We start from the raw sequence: 15,509 nt of genomic DNA, 5'->3' as shown, positions 1-15,509 counted from the left end.
TTAAACCGGACTCTAGTCCTATGGTTCCAGGTTAAACCAGACTCTAGTCCTATGGTTCCAGGTTAAACCAGACTCTAGTCCTATGCTTCCAGGTTAAACCGGACTCTAGTCCTATGCTTCCAGGTTGAACCAGACTCTAGTCCTAATGCTGGGATAAGGCCTGCATAGGGGACTGGACTCCCAGGTCGGGTGGCAGAGCTCTAACGCTGGGATAAGGCCTGCATAGGGGACTGGACTCCCAGGTCGGGTGGCAGAGCTCTAACGCTGGGATAAGGCCTGCATAGGGGACTGGACTCCCAGGTCGGGTGGCAGAGCTCTAACGCTGGGATAAGGCCTGCATAGGGGACTGGAGTCCCAGGTCGGGTGGCAGAGCTCTAACGCTGGGATAAGGCCTGCATAGGGGACTGGACTCCCAGGTCGGGTGGCAGAGCTCTAACGCTGGGATAAGGCCTGCATAGGGGACTGGAGTCCTGGGTTGCATCCAAAGTGGCACCCTTTCCCTAATGCAATACTTTCTACAAAGCATATGTTATATCATGCAAAGCCATGATGTACCGATTCCATGGCACATGGTTTGAGTTTATACACAAAACAACACCGGATTCAAAACTTCAATTTTTTTTAATTTAAATTATTACACGAAATTCTTGCAACCAGTAGAATGTTGTATATACAATCTTCCCAGCTCTGCAGATTTTTCTGCGAGGAGGCAGTCATTAGATCAGTTATTTTGGTATTGTCCATATGTATCTCGTTTTTGGTCACAGGTCCAGGAATGGCTGAAGAATTGCAACGTTTACCTAGAACTACCGCTGCAGATGGCAATACTGGGTGATTTTAAAAGTCATAGTCAATCAATCAATAATATAATTATTATTTTAGCAAAAATGTTTATCTTTAATTTACAATCTGTAGAAGCTATGAGAATAGAAAGGTTCAGTACTTTTGTGAAGCATCACAGCACAGTTGAAAAATAGAAATCCAAAATGGATGGTGTTAAGAGAGAGATGAATGGAGCTGAAGGGTGGGACTAATAACAAGATAACCAATGTAAAACATACAGGGTCTGTAAAATGTATATAGGTTCAGAAATGTTGTGAAATGTCAACTGTATGTGTATATGGGATTGTATGGGTATGTGTATATATGTGTGTGTATGTGTGGATATATACAGTTAAAGTCGGAAATATATTTAAATTTATATTTAAATTTATTTATATTTCACAATTCCTGACATTTAATCCTAGTAAAAATTCCCTGTCTTAGGTCAGTTAGGATCACCACTTTATTTTAAGAATATGAAATGTCAGAATAATAGTAGAGAGAATAATTTATTTCAGCTTTTATTTCATTCATCACATTCCCAGTGGGTCAGAAGATAACATACACTCAATTAGTATTTGGTAGCATTGCCTTTACATTTTTTAACTTGGGTTAAATGTTTCGGGTAGCTTCCACAAGCTTCACACAATAAGTTGCGTGAATTCTGGCCCATTTTAACTGACAGAGCTGGTGTAACTGAGTCAGGTTTGTAGGCCTCCTTGCTCACACATGCTTTTTCAGTTCTGCCCACACCTTTTCCATAGGATTGAGGTCAGGGCTTTGTGATGGCCACTCCAATACCTTGACTTGACCTTAAGCCATTTTGCCACAACTTTGGAAGTATGCTTGGGGTCATTGTCCATTTGGAAGACCCATTTGGGGTGGCAGCGTAGCCTAGTGGTTAGAGCGTTGGACTAGTAACCGGAAGCGTTGGACTAGTAACCGGAAGGTTGCGAGTTCAAACCCCCGAGCTGACAAGGTACAAATCTGTCGTTCTGCCCCTGAACAGGCAGTTAACCCACTGTTCCCAGGCCGTCATTGAAAATAAGAATTTGTTCTTAACTGACTTGCCTGGTTAAATAAAGGTAAAATAAAAAAAAATAAAATAAAAATTTGCGACCAAGCTTTAACTTCCTGACTGATGTCTTGAGATATTGCTTCAATATATCCACAACATTTCCCTTCCTCATGATGCCATCTATGTTGTGAAGTGCACCAGTCCCTCCTGCAGCAAAGCACCCCCACAACATGCGGCTGCCACCCTCGTGCTCACGGTTGGGATGGTGTTCTTCGGCTTGCCAAGCCACCCCCTTTTTCCTCCAAACATAACGATGGACATTATGGCCAAACAGTTCTATTTTTGTTTCATCAGACCAGAGGACACTTCACCAAAAAGTACAATCTTTGTCCCCATGTGCAGTTGCAAACCTTAGTCTGGCTTTTTTATGGCGGTTTTGGAGCATTGGCTTCTTCATTTCAGGTAGTGTGATATAGGACTCGTTTTACTGTGGATATAGATACCTTTGTACCTGTTTTTTGTCCAGCATCTTCACTGGGTCCTTTGCTGGTGTACTGGGATTCATTTGCACTTTTTGCACCAAAGTACGTTCATCTCTAGGAGACAGAACGCGTCTCCTTCCTGAGCGGTATAAAGGCTGCGTGGTCCCATGGTGTTTATACTTGCGTACTATTGTTTGTACAGATGAGCGTGGTACCTTCAGGTGTTTGGAAATTTCTCCCATGGATGTTCCAGACTTGTGGAGGTCTAATTTTTTTTTTCCTGAGGTCCAGGCTCATTTCTTTTGATTTTCCCATAATTCCAAGCAAAGAGACACTGAGTTTGAAGGTAGACCTTGAAATACATCCACAGGTACACCTCCAATTGACTCAAATTATGTCAATTAACCTAGCAGAAGCTTCTAAAGCCATGACATTTTCTGGAACTTTCCAAGCTGTTTAAAGGCACAGTCAACTTAGTGTATGTAAACTTCTGACCAACTGGAATTGTGATATAGTGAATTATAGGTTAAATAATCTGTCTGTAAACAATTGTTGGAAAAATGACTTGTCATGCACAAGAAGATGTCCTAACCGACTTGCCTAAACTATAGTTTGTTAACAAGAAATTTGTGGAGTGGTTGAAAAACTAGTTTTCATGACTCCAACCTAACTGTATATTTACACCCAAAATATATGGGGCATTGGAAATGATGCAGACAATTACATTGTTGGAAGCAACAATCTATCCGAAATATTAAAGCCATGTCTGTCAGAGCTATAGAGTGGGCCGAAGGGTTGCAGTCAGTCAATATGGCAGAGGGTCTTTGTGCTAGTGGGGATCACCAGGTGTGCCTCTCACTCAGTCTCAGTAATAGCATGTCTACAAAAGACCCCATAGAGTCCAAGTTACCCTACAGACAGACCAGGACCCAGGCCTCTTTGCCAGCACTGGTAATCATATCTCAATACACCTTTCAGTAGCTCAATCATACCGCATAAAGCCAATGATATAAACGGCCTTGGTGACCTGCACTGGATGAATGGTGCTGACATGTGGCACAGGTGTACGTCTGCTGAGTCCTGCATTAATCTGGCTGGTTTCTTTGTGCAACAGTTTGGGAGATTCTGTCTCATTTGGTCTTGTTGTATGGCTTATTTTGTGTCGGAGTCTGCTTATGAATGTGTGGGTGGGGGTGTGCGTACGTGCACCTGTACGTGTGTTTGACTGTGTGTGTGTTTGCCCGTACGTGTGTGTGACTGTGTGTTTGCCCGTACGTGTGTGTGTGTGTGTGTTTGCCCGTACGTGTGTGTGTGTGTGTGTGTGTTTGTCCGTACGTGTGTGTGTGTGTGTGTGTGTTTGTCCGTACGTGCGTGTGTGTGTGTGTGTGTTTGTCCGTACGTGTGTGTGTGTGTTTGTCCGTACATGTGTGTGACTGTGTGTGTGTTTGCCCGTGTGTGTGTGTGTGTGTGTGTGCGTGCGTGCGCTTGCACGTCCATTTCACAGTAGGTCAACCTGACACAGCTTCCAGGCACTGTGTCTAGACTAAACATGACCAATGGAAAAGGCTGCCATGCCAATGATGCCAAAACAATAGCCTATGGCAGCTAGCGCCCGGCCCGGCTCTGTCCTGTCGGTCAATTAGTAACAAAATGTGCCCCTCCGTCCCATCACTTTTATAAAGAGACACACAGAGAGCACATAACAAAGGATGTCCCCCCCCCCCCCCTCATTGTATTGGGTTTCAAAGAGCACAGAGCATCAGAGCGTGCTCAGACCTCAGTCATAGTACCCACCCAGGGTATGTCTATGTTTTGAAACACGCGTGCCACCATGTTGTTGAAGGCTGAATGAAAATTCCCAGACATCCAACCCAAGCAGAAACAGTGTATCCATATGGTAAAGGAATACAGTTGAATTAGCAGGTAGGCTGGATCTGGCACATTTACAGAAATGTTGGTCATCAATGTGCATGGTCCCTGTCGACTAACGTTAAAGACTCCATTTTGTTGGATTTGATTTGAACCACGGTGGGTCCTAAGAGGATTAGTCAGGTCAGCTGCCGCTTGATAACAGGAAGGAATTCCAATCGACTCCACCTCTGTTCCAGACTGTTCTCACCAGGCAGGCTTAATGAGTTAGTGTTGAGGAGAGGGAACGTTCATGGAACACGATAATCAGCTGCAGCTTTTGTCTTGTTAGTTGCTGCACACTACAGTACATTTTATGAACCTATTTGACTATTTTCTTCATATATTTAACCAACTGTCACCCATTTCACCATCTTCTAACCTCACTCAAATTCCAGCAACAAAATTCCTTACACCATTTTAAAGTAATATTGTGTGTGCGTGTGCGCAGTGTAGAACTCATTGAATGTTGAGGGGTGTATAGCTGTGTGTGTGTGTGTGTGTGTTCCTCCTGAACCGTGCTCCTGCCTGTGTTGTTAAGCTGTGTTCCCACATGGCGGTTTACTCCTCTCTGTGTGTTATTAGAGCTACAGAAACCATCTGCTGTTCCTGGGGGAGGGAGGGGGGAGTAGTGCTCTACTTTTGACCAGGGCCCATAGGGGGGGTAGTGCTCTACTTTTGACCAGGGCCCATAGGGGGGGTAGTGCTCTACTTTTGACCAGGGCCCATAGGGGAGGAGAGGGGGGGAGTAGTGCTCTACTTTTGACCAGGGCCCATAGGGGAGGAGAGGGGGGGAGTAGTGCTCTACTTTTGACCAGGGCCCATAGGGAGGGTAGTGCTCTACTTTTGACCAGGGCCCATAATGAGGTTAGTGCTCTACTTTTGACCAGGGCCCATAGTGGGGGGGGGGGGGGTGCTCTACTTTTGACCAGGGCCCATAGGGAGGGGTGGGGGTGGGGGGTGCTCTACTTTTGACCAGGGCCCATAGGGGAGGGGAGGGGGGGAGTAGTGCTCTACTTTTGACCAGGGCCCATAGGGAGGTTAGTGCTCTACTTTTGACCAGGGCCCATAGGGGGGGCTCGGGGGGTGCTCTACTTTTGACCAGGGCCCATAGGGGAGGGGGGGGAGTAGTGCTCTGCTTTTGACCAGGGCCCATGGGGGGGTAGTGCTCTACTTTTGACCAGGGCCCATAGGGGGGGGGGTGCTCTACTTTTGACCAGGGCCCATAGGGGGGAGTAGTGCTCTACTTTTGACCAGGGCCCATAGGGGGAACTAGTGCACTGTATTGGAAATAAGGTGCCATTTGGGACACTGTATTTGTCATGGGTATGGGGCATACGGTGGACAGCATGAGGAGCCTGGGCTGAATTGGTGTGATGATTTCTGTTCTGTGGTCCAGGCTGAGTACTGTCTGTTGAGGTACAGTTCAAAGACAGCGGTTACAGGAATGTAGCCATCAAACATTGTTGTTTGATTAAATGGTGGCTGGGCACCGATAGTGTACCAGTTGAAACTGGCTGTGTGCAAATAACATTACAGTAATGATTGTTGCTAGACTGGTTTTCTGCTTAGAAATGGCATACAGTAGCAGGACTGATTTTCTTATAAATGACTCTAAGGTTGCACATTTTGGGGAATATGCAGAGGTGGAAACTTTCCATGGGAATTAACGGGAATATATGGAAATTAACAGGAATATATTGGAATTAACATGAATACCATTTAAATGTAACAGTTTTTGGAGTTGGATATGTTTACCATATCATATGGAGACCTTCACTTGAACTTTGTTGAACTCTGCATGCAGCAAATGAGGAGATAAAGCATGTCTGGTTGGAGGGGTGTATGCTGGGTGAAGAACATTCAGAAATCTCTTCCAATACACATTGCCTGTGAGCATCAGAGGTGAACCAGTTGCATACACAGCTCGAGCAAGACATTCATCAGCGTTTCTCTGACTACGTTGCTCCATTGAGTCAAACAAACTTCTCATTCCAGGAGGACCGTGAGCTGTTGCTATCGATAAGGTGTCTGATTCATCATTTTCACCTCGAATCGAAGTAATGACGCTTTTGTCAGAGGTTGCTTGTTGTGAGCGCTGAGGGAACTTAATGCACTTGGCCAGATGATTCTGCATCTTCGTTGCATTCTTCACATATGATTTGGCACAGCATTTGCAAATGTCCACATCTTTTCCTTCTACATTAGCTGCAGTGAAATGTCTCCACACATCAGATAGTGCCCGTGGCATTTTCCTGTAAAGATTATATATATATTTTTTAAAACCACAAATACAATTCCATTTACAGATAAATAGTTAAGCAGTTAGATTAAACAACTCCTTTGTAAAATAAATGTTTTAAAATGAAACCTGTATGAAACAGGTGAATTAAAACCCACATGGTAGCAAAAACTAACTAGCAGAAATTGTTAACAAGTTAGAAATGATTTAAACACACTTTGCTGTAGGCTACTATTTACTAGTTAACAAAATATAATGTATGTCATATACAATATATTCACCCCACCCAGTATTGTCATCAAAACTTACCAGAAAGCATGTAGTCCTTGGCTCAGACAGTGTGGTAGTGTGGGCTCAATAGCATCTCATTAGTGTGCAAGATCTTGAGAATGCACTGTGCATGTGATGGAAGAATGCACTGTGCATGTGATGGAAGAATGCACTGTGCGTGTGATGGAAGAATGCACTGTGCGTGTGATGGAAGAATGCACTGTGCATGTGATGGAAGAATGCACTGTGCGTGTGATGGAAGAATGCACTGTGCATGTGATGGAAGAATGCACTGTGCATGTGATGGAAGAATGCACTGTGCGTGTGATGGAAGAATACACTGTGCATGTGATGGAAGAATAAACTGTGCATGTGATGGAAGAATACACTGTGCATGTGATAGAAGAATGCACTGTGCATGTGATGGAAGAATACACTGTGCATGTGATGGAAGAATGCACTGTGCATGTGATGGAAGAATACACTGTGCATGTGATGGAAGAATACACTGAGCATGTGATGGAAGAATACACTGTGCATGTGATAGAAGAATACACTGTGCATGTGATGGAAGAATACACTGTGCATGTGATAGAAGAATACACTGTGCATGTGATGGAAGAATACACTGTGCATGTGATGGAAGAATACACTGCATGTGATGGAAGAATACACTGTGCATGTGATAGAAGAATACACTGTGCATGTGATGGAAGAATACACTGTGCATGTGATGGAAGAATACACTGTGCATGTGATGGAAGAATGCACTGTGCATGTGATGGAAGAATACACTGTGCATGTGATGGAAGAATACACTGTGCATGTGATGGAAGAATGGGCTGCAATTCCATTGAATTGGGGATAGTTTAACCAAAATATGCCACAAGACCTAGAATTGCCTTATGTGTATCCCACAAAAACAGGTTCACTGTTATAAGCAAACTTTTTTTAATGTATTTAAGCAATTTACCAGAAAGTTTCTGACCCTTTGCAGCCCTAAATGACCGTAGCTGGACTGATTTTCTTGTAAATGACACCGTAATGATCGCTAGCTAGTAGGGTCGGGACGGGACGATACCAGTATCACAATATTTGTTCTATGGCAAACATGGTCCTTTAAAACCTGCTGTATGTAAAATAGTGTGGTACAGCTTGGAAAATAAATACATGTGACTCTGGATGACAACATTATGGATGTTTGTTTCCAACATTAGGGCTGTTTTCCTAAATAAGTTCAAATCAAATTTCAAATCAAATTTATTTATATAGCCCTTCGTACATCAGCTGATATCTCAAAGTGCTGTACAGAAACCCAGCCTAAAACCCCAAACAGCAAGCAATGCAGGTGTAGAAGCACGGTGGCTAGGAAAAACTCCCTAAATAAGTTAAATCCACTTTGTGTTTTTTTTTCCTTGCCATGATACTGGTATCATCCTGACCTACTAGCTAGCTGTTAGAACATATTACAATACATAACCCTATCATCTGTGGTGTTAGCAAGCTAGCTATATTAGCTACTATGCTCACTAGCTGGCTAGATAAACATGGTGCTAAGATATCAGGTGGGAGCCTAGTAGCCAATGTAGCTGGCTAACGTGATCTATTTACTGCTGTGCTGATCTGACCAACCGCAAACATACTCATCAATTAGATGATCGTTGTAATCGAGAACAAATGAATTGTTTTAAAATACCTACATAAAGGTTGGCAAAAGGTTTAGCGACCGAACACTCTTCCTTCATGTTTATGGACCAAGAAAGCTGTAGATCGGTGCGTGTATGAGAGTTCTCACTTCTCGAACTAGGGGCATGTTTTGAGTCATTCACACAAGAACGTTCATCGTCGTTTCATATGTTTTCCTTCCCTCGCACTCCTTGTTGGATATGATGCACATTTATGTCTTGGTAGAGAGTGTCATCGCCATAGCTAGTTATCGTAGTAGCAGTAAACCGCAGCAAGTGATATGAGCAATGGAGAGAGATGTGAGGAAATCTGAAAGGGAGCGGAGTTAAAGCCTATTGTAGCAGTCGATCAAGTTACAACCCGCTCATTTCTAGACAGATAGACGAAAAGCAAGTTGATTTGAATTTCATCCTGGCAGTTGAGTTGATTTAGTAATGCGTCCTGACAGTTGAGTTGATTTAGTAATGCGTCCTGACAGTTGAGTTGATTTAGTAATGCGTCCTGACAGTTGAGTTGATTTAGTAATGCGTCCTGACAGTTGAGTTGATTTAGTAATGCGTCCTGACAGTTGAGTTGATTTAGTAATGTGTCCTGACAGTTGAGTTGATTTAGTAATGCGTCCTGACAGTTGAGTTGATTTAGTAATGCGTCCTGACAGTTGAGTTGATTTAGTAATGCGTCCTGACAGTTGAGTTGATTTAGTAATGCGTCCTGACAGTTGAGTTGATTTAGTAATGCGTCCTGACAGTTGAGTTGATTTAGTAATGCGTCCTGACAGTTGAGTTGATTTAGTAATGCGTCCTGACAGTTGAGTTGATTTAGTAATGCGTCCTGACAGTTGAGTTGATTTAGTAATGCGTCCTGACAGTTGAGTTGATTTAGTAATGCGTCCTGACAGTTGAGTTGATTTAGTAATGCGTCCTGACAGTTGAGTTGATTTAGTAATGCGTCCTGACAGTTGAGTTGATTTAGTAATGCGTCCTGACAGTTGAGTTGATTTAGTAATGCGTCCTGACAGTTGAGTTGATTTAGTAATGCGTCCTGACAGTTGAGTTGATTTAGTAATGCGTCCTGACAGTTGAGTTGATTTAGTAATGCGTCCTGACAGTTGAGTTGATTTAGTAATGCGTCCTGACAGTTGAGTTGATTTAGTAATGCGTCCTGACAGTTGAGTTGATTTAGTAATGCGTCCTGACAGTTGAGTTGATTTAGTAATGCGTCCTGACAGTTAAAAATGTATATTTTCCTGATCACGGAAAATGACTAAACAATACTACACATCATGACGTTGTACCCATTTGAATGGATAGATGTTCTTTTATATTCTCAAACTAACATCAGTGCCTATGTGATGTCCTTCCGTACAGGTCTGACATCCTGGACTGATGCGTCTATGCAAATGTTGTTGATCAGTAGGCTAATATAAAGTCCCAAATGGAAGACAAGCACCATGGACTCCACTGATCAGCCAAAACAAGCTCAATAACTCAATGCACACACTCCTGTTTAATATGCATTCACCTGTATTGTAAGTAGGCCTACGCTGTCTTCATTTACCCAGGTTAAGAGATTGACCATTCAAATACAATTATTACTATAATGTTATGTAGTTAGATTGGTGAAAAACGTTTGAAAATGTATGCATTAATGCATACATGGATGTCTCTGGGAAATGTCATCAACATTTTCTAATTGAATGATATGATATGAATGTCGGCCGTCGCCTCCTTGACCCCCAAAAATCAGTATTGGCATCTGCACTATGAAAATATGTGTTGGTCGTTCTCTAATTAAAAGTGTTAGCGCTAGTAATGTATGTATCAATATTTATGTTTACAAATGAGCTGTGACACAGCCAATGAATATATAGCACCACTTTAGATTTCACCCCTGTCTCATAATCGAATGGTTCAGGCCTTTTGGGACATGTTGACACTCGGATTGAACATGTGCAAAATCAGGAATAGGCCTACCTTGTTGGTCAGCGTGCTACGAGGCTACTGATATTGCCTTGGGATGTTCGGCATACGAAATGACTTTTTTAGTTCAATGACTGTCACCACAGTTACATGCAGTTCCACCCTGAAGAAGACGATGCATGAGGTATTTTCTGAAGGTAGAAAGAAAGTCATTTCTACAATTCGTAATGTTTGAATTGATTTCTGACAGATCCAGCAGACCGATGCCCTCCTGTTTTAGACCGATGTGAGTCGTTACGTTCCTTCTGAATAGGGCGCTGCTTTTGACCCGAGCCCTATGGGGTGTCATTTGAGACTCGGGATGATGTCACTGTTCCTAGAAGCTCCGGACATAACATTCTATCCCATCAACCAGATAGATCATAGGGATGTGTACAATATAGGACATTTAACACAGGATATGATTGAACCTTTATTCACATGCTGCTGTCATTGAAGCCTTCTAATGGGTATTGGTTTGGGGGATGAAGGCCGGTCTGTGTCTGATAGAAGTCCCCTTAGACAGCAGCTCAAATCAAGCCTGTCGCCTACATACTTACTTTATTCTAGTCTACCCGTAAATCAAAGGTTGTGTGATGGACGGACAACTTTGGTTCCAAATAAATAATACATTTGTTGGTTTTGGAGAAAACTGAAAGCTTGGCATGTATAGTCAGTCTGAGAGCTTGGTTTAGCTGCATGTATAGTCAGTCTGAGAGCTTGGTTTAGCTGCAGGGATAGTCAGTCTGAGAGCTTGGTTTAGCTGCATGTATAGTCAGTCTGAGAGCTTGGTTTAGCTGCAGGTATAGTCAGTCTGAGAGCTTGGTTTAGCTGCATGGTTTAGCAGTCAGTCTTTGTAGTGTCAGACAGCAACCCACATGGTCAGCAACTCTAAAAAGTGTTATTGGACAGTTGGTTTCAGGAACACTTAAGAGTAAGAAAACAGATCAGATTTTCACTTGTCTGTTTCGACCTTGCCGTGCCAATCTGCACACTTCTGAGTGCCAGCAGTCTGTCCTCTGTCCTTTTACGTAGGCTAATCCATCAGGGTCCTCTACATATTTCACACCACACTTTATTGGATTCTATGGTGTTCTATTCTATTTAGCTTCGCTTGTATGGTGAGGCTCATTTGTCTGCTGTTTATTCCCCCTGGTTGTGTTTGTGTTATAATGTCTTAGGAATGACACACACCCATTTGTTTGGAATGATTTTGTTGAGACCGCTAATGGGTAGAAACTAAGATAGTGGTGTTTGTATAGAACCATGTAGAGAATGAGTTATCTACAGAATCTATGTACACATGAAGAATCCATCAATGTACGTAACTGGAGATTGTTTCTGCATCCCATATGCACCCTATCCCTAAGAAAAGTAGTGCACTATATAGGGAATAGGGTGCCATAGGGCTCTGGTCTAAAGTAGTGCACTATATAGGGAATAGGGTGCCCTGGAGAAATTGCAGTATTTCCTCTGTGCACATTTGTAATGTGTTGTTTTGTGAAGAAGACCATGTATGTGTAAATCGGACATCAATCAGGCATCAGACACAACGCTAGTGTCTGTGTTACATCTCTTCTGTGATGCTCTCTGTCTTTCTCAGGCTGAAATGTGTCTGTGTGTTAGATCTGTTCATAACATTGGCCAATATACACTGTGTACAAAACATTAGGAGCACCTGCTCCTTCCATGACAAAAAAAATAAATAATAAAAAAAAATATATATATATATACAGTGCCTTGCAAAAATATTCGTCCCCCTTGAACTTTGCGACCTTTTGCCACATTTCAGGCTTCAAACATAAAGATATAAAACGTTATTTTTTTGTGAAGAATCAACAACAAGTGGGACACAATCATGAAGTGGAACGACATTTATTGGATATTTCAAACTTTTTTAACAAATCAAAAACTGAAAAATTGGGCGTGCAAAATTATTCAGCCCCCTTAAGTTAATACTTTGTAGCGCCACCTTTTGCTGTGATTACAGCTGTAAGTCGCTTGGGGTATGTCTCTATCAGTTTTGCACATCGAGAGACTGATTTTTTTCCCATTCCTCCTTGCAAAACAGCTCGAGCTCAGTGAGGTTGGATGGAGAGCATTTGTGAACAGCAGTTTTCAGTTCTTTCCACAGATTCTCGATTGGATTCAGGTCTGGACTTTGACTTGGCCATTCTAACACCTGGATATGTTTATTTTTGAACCATTCCATTGTAGATTTTGCTTTATGTTTTGGATCATTGTCTTGTTGGAAGACAAATCTCCGTCCCAGTCTCAGGTCTTTTGCAGACTCCATCAGGTTTTCTTCCAGAATGGTCCTGTATTTGGCTCCATCCATCTTCCCATCAATTTTAACCATCTTCCCTGTCCCTGCTGAAGAAAAGCAGGCCCAAACCATGATGCTGCCACCACCATGTTTGACAGTGGGGATGGTGTGTTCAGGGTGATGAGCTGTGTTGCTTTTACGCCAAACATAATGTTTTGCATTGTTGCCAAAAAGTTCAATTTTGGTTTCATCTGACCAGAGCACCTTCTTCCACATGTTTGGTGTGTCTCCCAGGTGGCTTGTGGCAAACTTTAACCGACACTTTTTATGGATATCTTTAAGAAATGGCTTTCTTCTTGCCACTCTTCCATAAAGGCCAGATTTGTGCAATATACGACTGATTGTTGTCCTATGGACAGAGTCTCCCACCTCAGCTGTAGATCTCTGCAGTTCATCCAGAGTGATCATGGGCCTCTTGGCTGCATCTCTGATCAGTCTTCTCCTTGTATGAGCTGAAAGTTTAGAGGGACGGCCAGGTCTTTGCAGTGGTCTGATACTCCTTCCATTTCAATATTATCGCTTGCACAGTGCTTCTTGGGATGTTTAAAGCTTGTTTAAAGCCGGATTTGGATACAAAAAGATTTCCCATCCAAATCCGGCTTTAAACTTCTTCACAACAGTATCTCGGACCTGCCTGGTGTGTTCCTTGTTCTTCATGATGCTCTCTGCGCTTTTAACGTACCTCTGAGACTATCACAGTGCAGGTGCATTTATACGGAGACTTGATTACACACAGGTGGATTGTATTTATCACCATTAGTCATTTAGGTCAACATTGGATCATTCAGAGATCCTCACTGAACTTCTGGAGAGAGTTTGCTGCACTGAAAGTAAAGGGGCTGAATAATTTTGCACGCCCAATGTTTCAGTTTTTGATTTGTTAAAAAAGTTTGAAATATCCAATAAATGTCGTTCCACTTCATGATTGTGTCCCACTTGTTGTTGATTCTTCACAAAAAAATACAGTTTTATATCTTTATGTTTGAAGCCTGAAATGTGGCAAAAGGGTGCAAAGTTCAAGGGGGCCGAATACTTTCGCAAGGCACTGTATATATATTTCACCTTTATTTAACCGGATAGGCAAGTTGAGAACAAGTTCTCATTTACAATTGCGACCTGGCCAAGATAAAGCAAAGCAGTTCGACACATACAACAACAGAGTTACACATAGGACTGACCAGGTGAATCCATGATCCCTTATTGATGTCACTTGTTAAATCCACTTCAATCAGTGTAGATGAAGGGTAGGAGACGGGTTGAAGAAGGAGTTTTAAGCATTGAGACAATTGTGACATGGATTATGTATGTGTGCCATTCAGAGTGTGAAAAGGCAAGACAAAAGATTTAAGTGTTTTGAGTGTGTCAAGAACTGCAATGCTGCTGGATTTTTCACACTCAATAATTTCCCGTTTGTATCAAGAACGCTCCACCACCCAATGAACATCCAGCCAACTTGACACAACTGTGTGAAGCATCCCGAAAGTATTCAGAACCCTGGACTTTTTTCCCTCATCAATCTGCACCCAATACCCATAATGACAAAGCAAAAAAAATAATTAAAAAAAAGTGTTTTTAAAAAATGTGCACAAAAAAACAATATAAAAACAATTCAATGATCACATTTACATAAGTATTCAGACCCTTTAGCCAGTACTTTGTTGGAGCACCTTTGGCAGCTCTGTCAGAGTTACGATCGTGGTCTTTGTCACTTCCCTGACCAAGGTCCTTCTCCCTCGATTGCTCAGTTTCGCCGGGTGGTCAATTAATTGAATTTACAACAGGTGGACTCCAATCAAGTTGTAGAAACAACTCAAGGATGATCAATGGAAACAAGATGCACCTGAGCTCAATTTAGAGTCTCATAGCAAAGAGTCTAAATACTTATGTAAATAAGGTATTTCTGTTTTTAACTTTTAATACATTTCCCAAAAATTCTTTAAAAAAAAACTGTTTTTGCTTTGTCATTATGGGGTATTGTGTGTAGATTGATGAGGGGCAAAAAATAATTATAATTGAATAAGGCTGTAAAATAACAAAATGTGGAATGAATACTTCCCGAATGCACTGTAGGCCAGCATCCCTGTGGAACACTTTCGACTCCTTGTAGAGTGCGTGGCCTAACAAATTGAGGCTGTTCTGAGTGCAAACGGGGGTGCAACTCTGTGTTAAACAGGTGTTCTTAATGTTAAGTACTCAGTGGAAGTATTTGTTTAATAAACGTAGGTCCAGATCAGGGTTCTCCAACTGCTGGCCCTCCAGTGATTTTATTTAGCATCATTCTTTGACTGACAAAGAAAATCAGCTCCAAGTGATTTTAATTTAGGAAATCTGTTCCAAAGTATTCCCACACACAATAGAGAGATATATGTGATCTTATACAAATGTAAGCAAGGTTTGAAATTGCTATGTTTAAGTCAAATATTATATTTGTTTTGGGGTTCTTGCAGTCAATTTGAAGTTATTTGTCATTATGTCCTGGCCTCCTGACCATCTGCTGAAAAAAAAAAATGAATCTAGTTGATGATCCCTGGTCTGGATTATGTGGACTGAAGAGTATGACAAATATAATGCCCTTAATAGTGCAGCCAGTCTTGTGATACCAGGATGTGATACCAGAATCCTCTGATCTTTGTATAGACTCTAAATAGCCCTGTTGCCTTTCCTCTCCCCTTTTCCTTTCTCCCTCCAGTCTATTTGCACTGCTGTCCAAGAAGCACAACAAGGTCTTGGAACAGGCTACCCAGTCTCTGAGAGGTCCCCGGGGGGCAGACGACAGCTCTGTGCTGCCTGACTACGT

The 15,509-nt window shown here is 42.2% G+C and overlaps 1 protein-coding gene across 6 annotated transcripts in view; it reads left to right on the top strand.

The window, feature by feature from the left end:
• The window catches only part of dym (dymeclin), a 201,612-nt gene that overhangs the window by 104,663 nt on the left and 81,440 nt on the right, over window positions 1-15,509 (top strand). For all 6 annotated transcript variants that reach the window (XM_090191693.1, XM_090191692.1, XM_090191696.1 and 3 more), the window contains exon 14: window positions 15,402-15,507. In XM_090191693.1, the coding sequence (XP_090047819.1) occupies window positions 15,402-15,507 (106 nt within the window). The remainder of the gene's footprint in view (window positions 1-15,401; window positions 15,508-15,509) is intronic.

The sequence above is a fragment of the Oncorhynchus mykiss genome, chromosome 12, assembly GCF_057628025.1.
Source record: "Oncorhynchus mykiss isolate SJ-2025 chromosome 12, ASM5762802v1, whole genome shotgun sequence".
Classification (NCBI taxonomy): Eukaryota; Metazoa; Chordata; class Actinopteri; order Salmoniformes; family Salmonidae; genus Oncorhynchus; species Oncorhynchus mykiss.
This window is presented reverse-complemented; position numbering and strand designations above follow the sequence as displayed.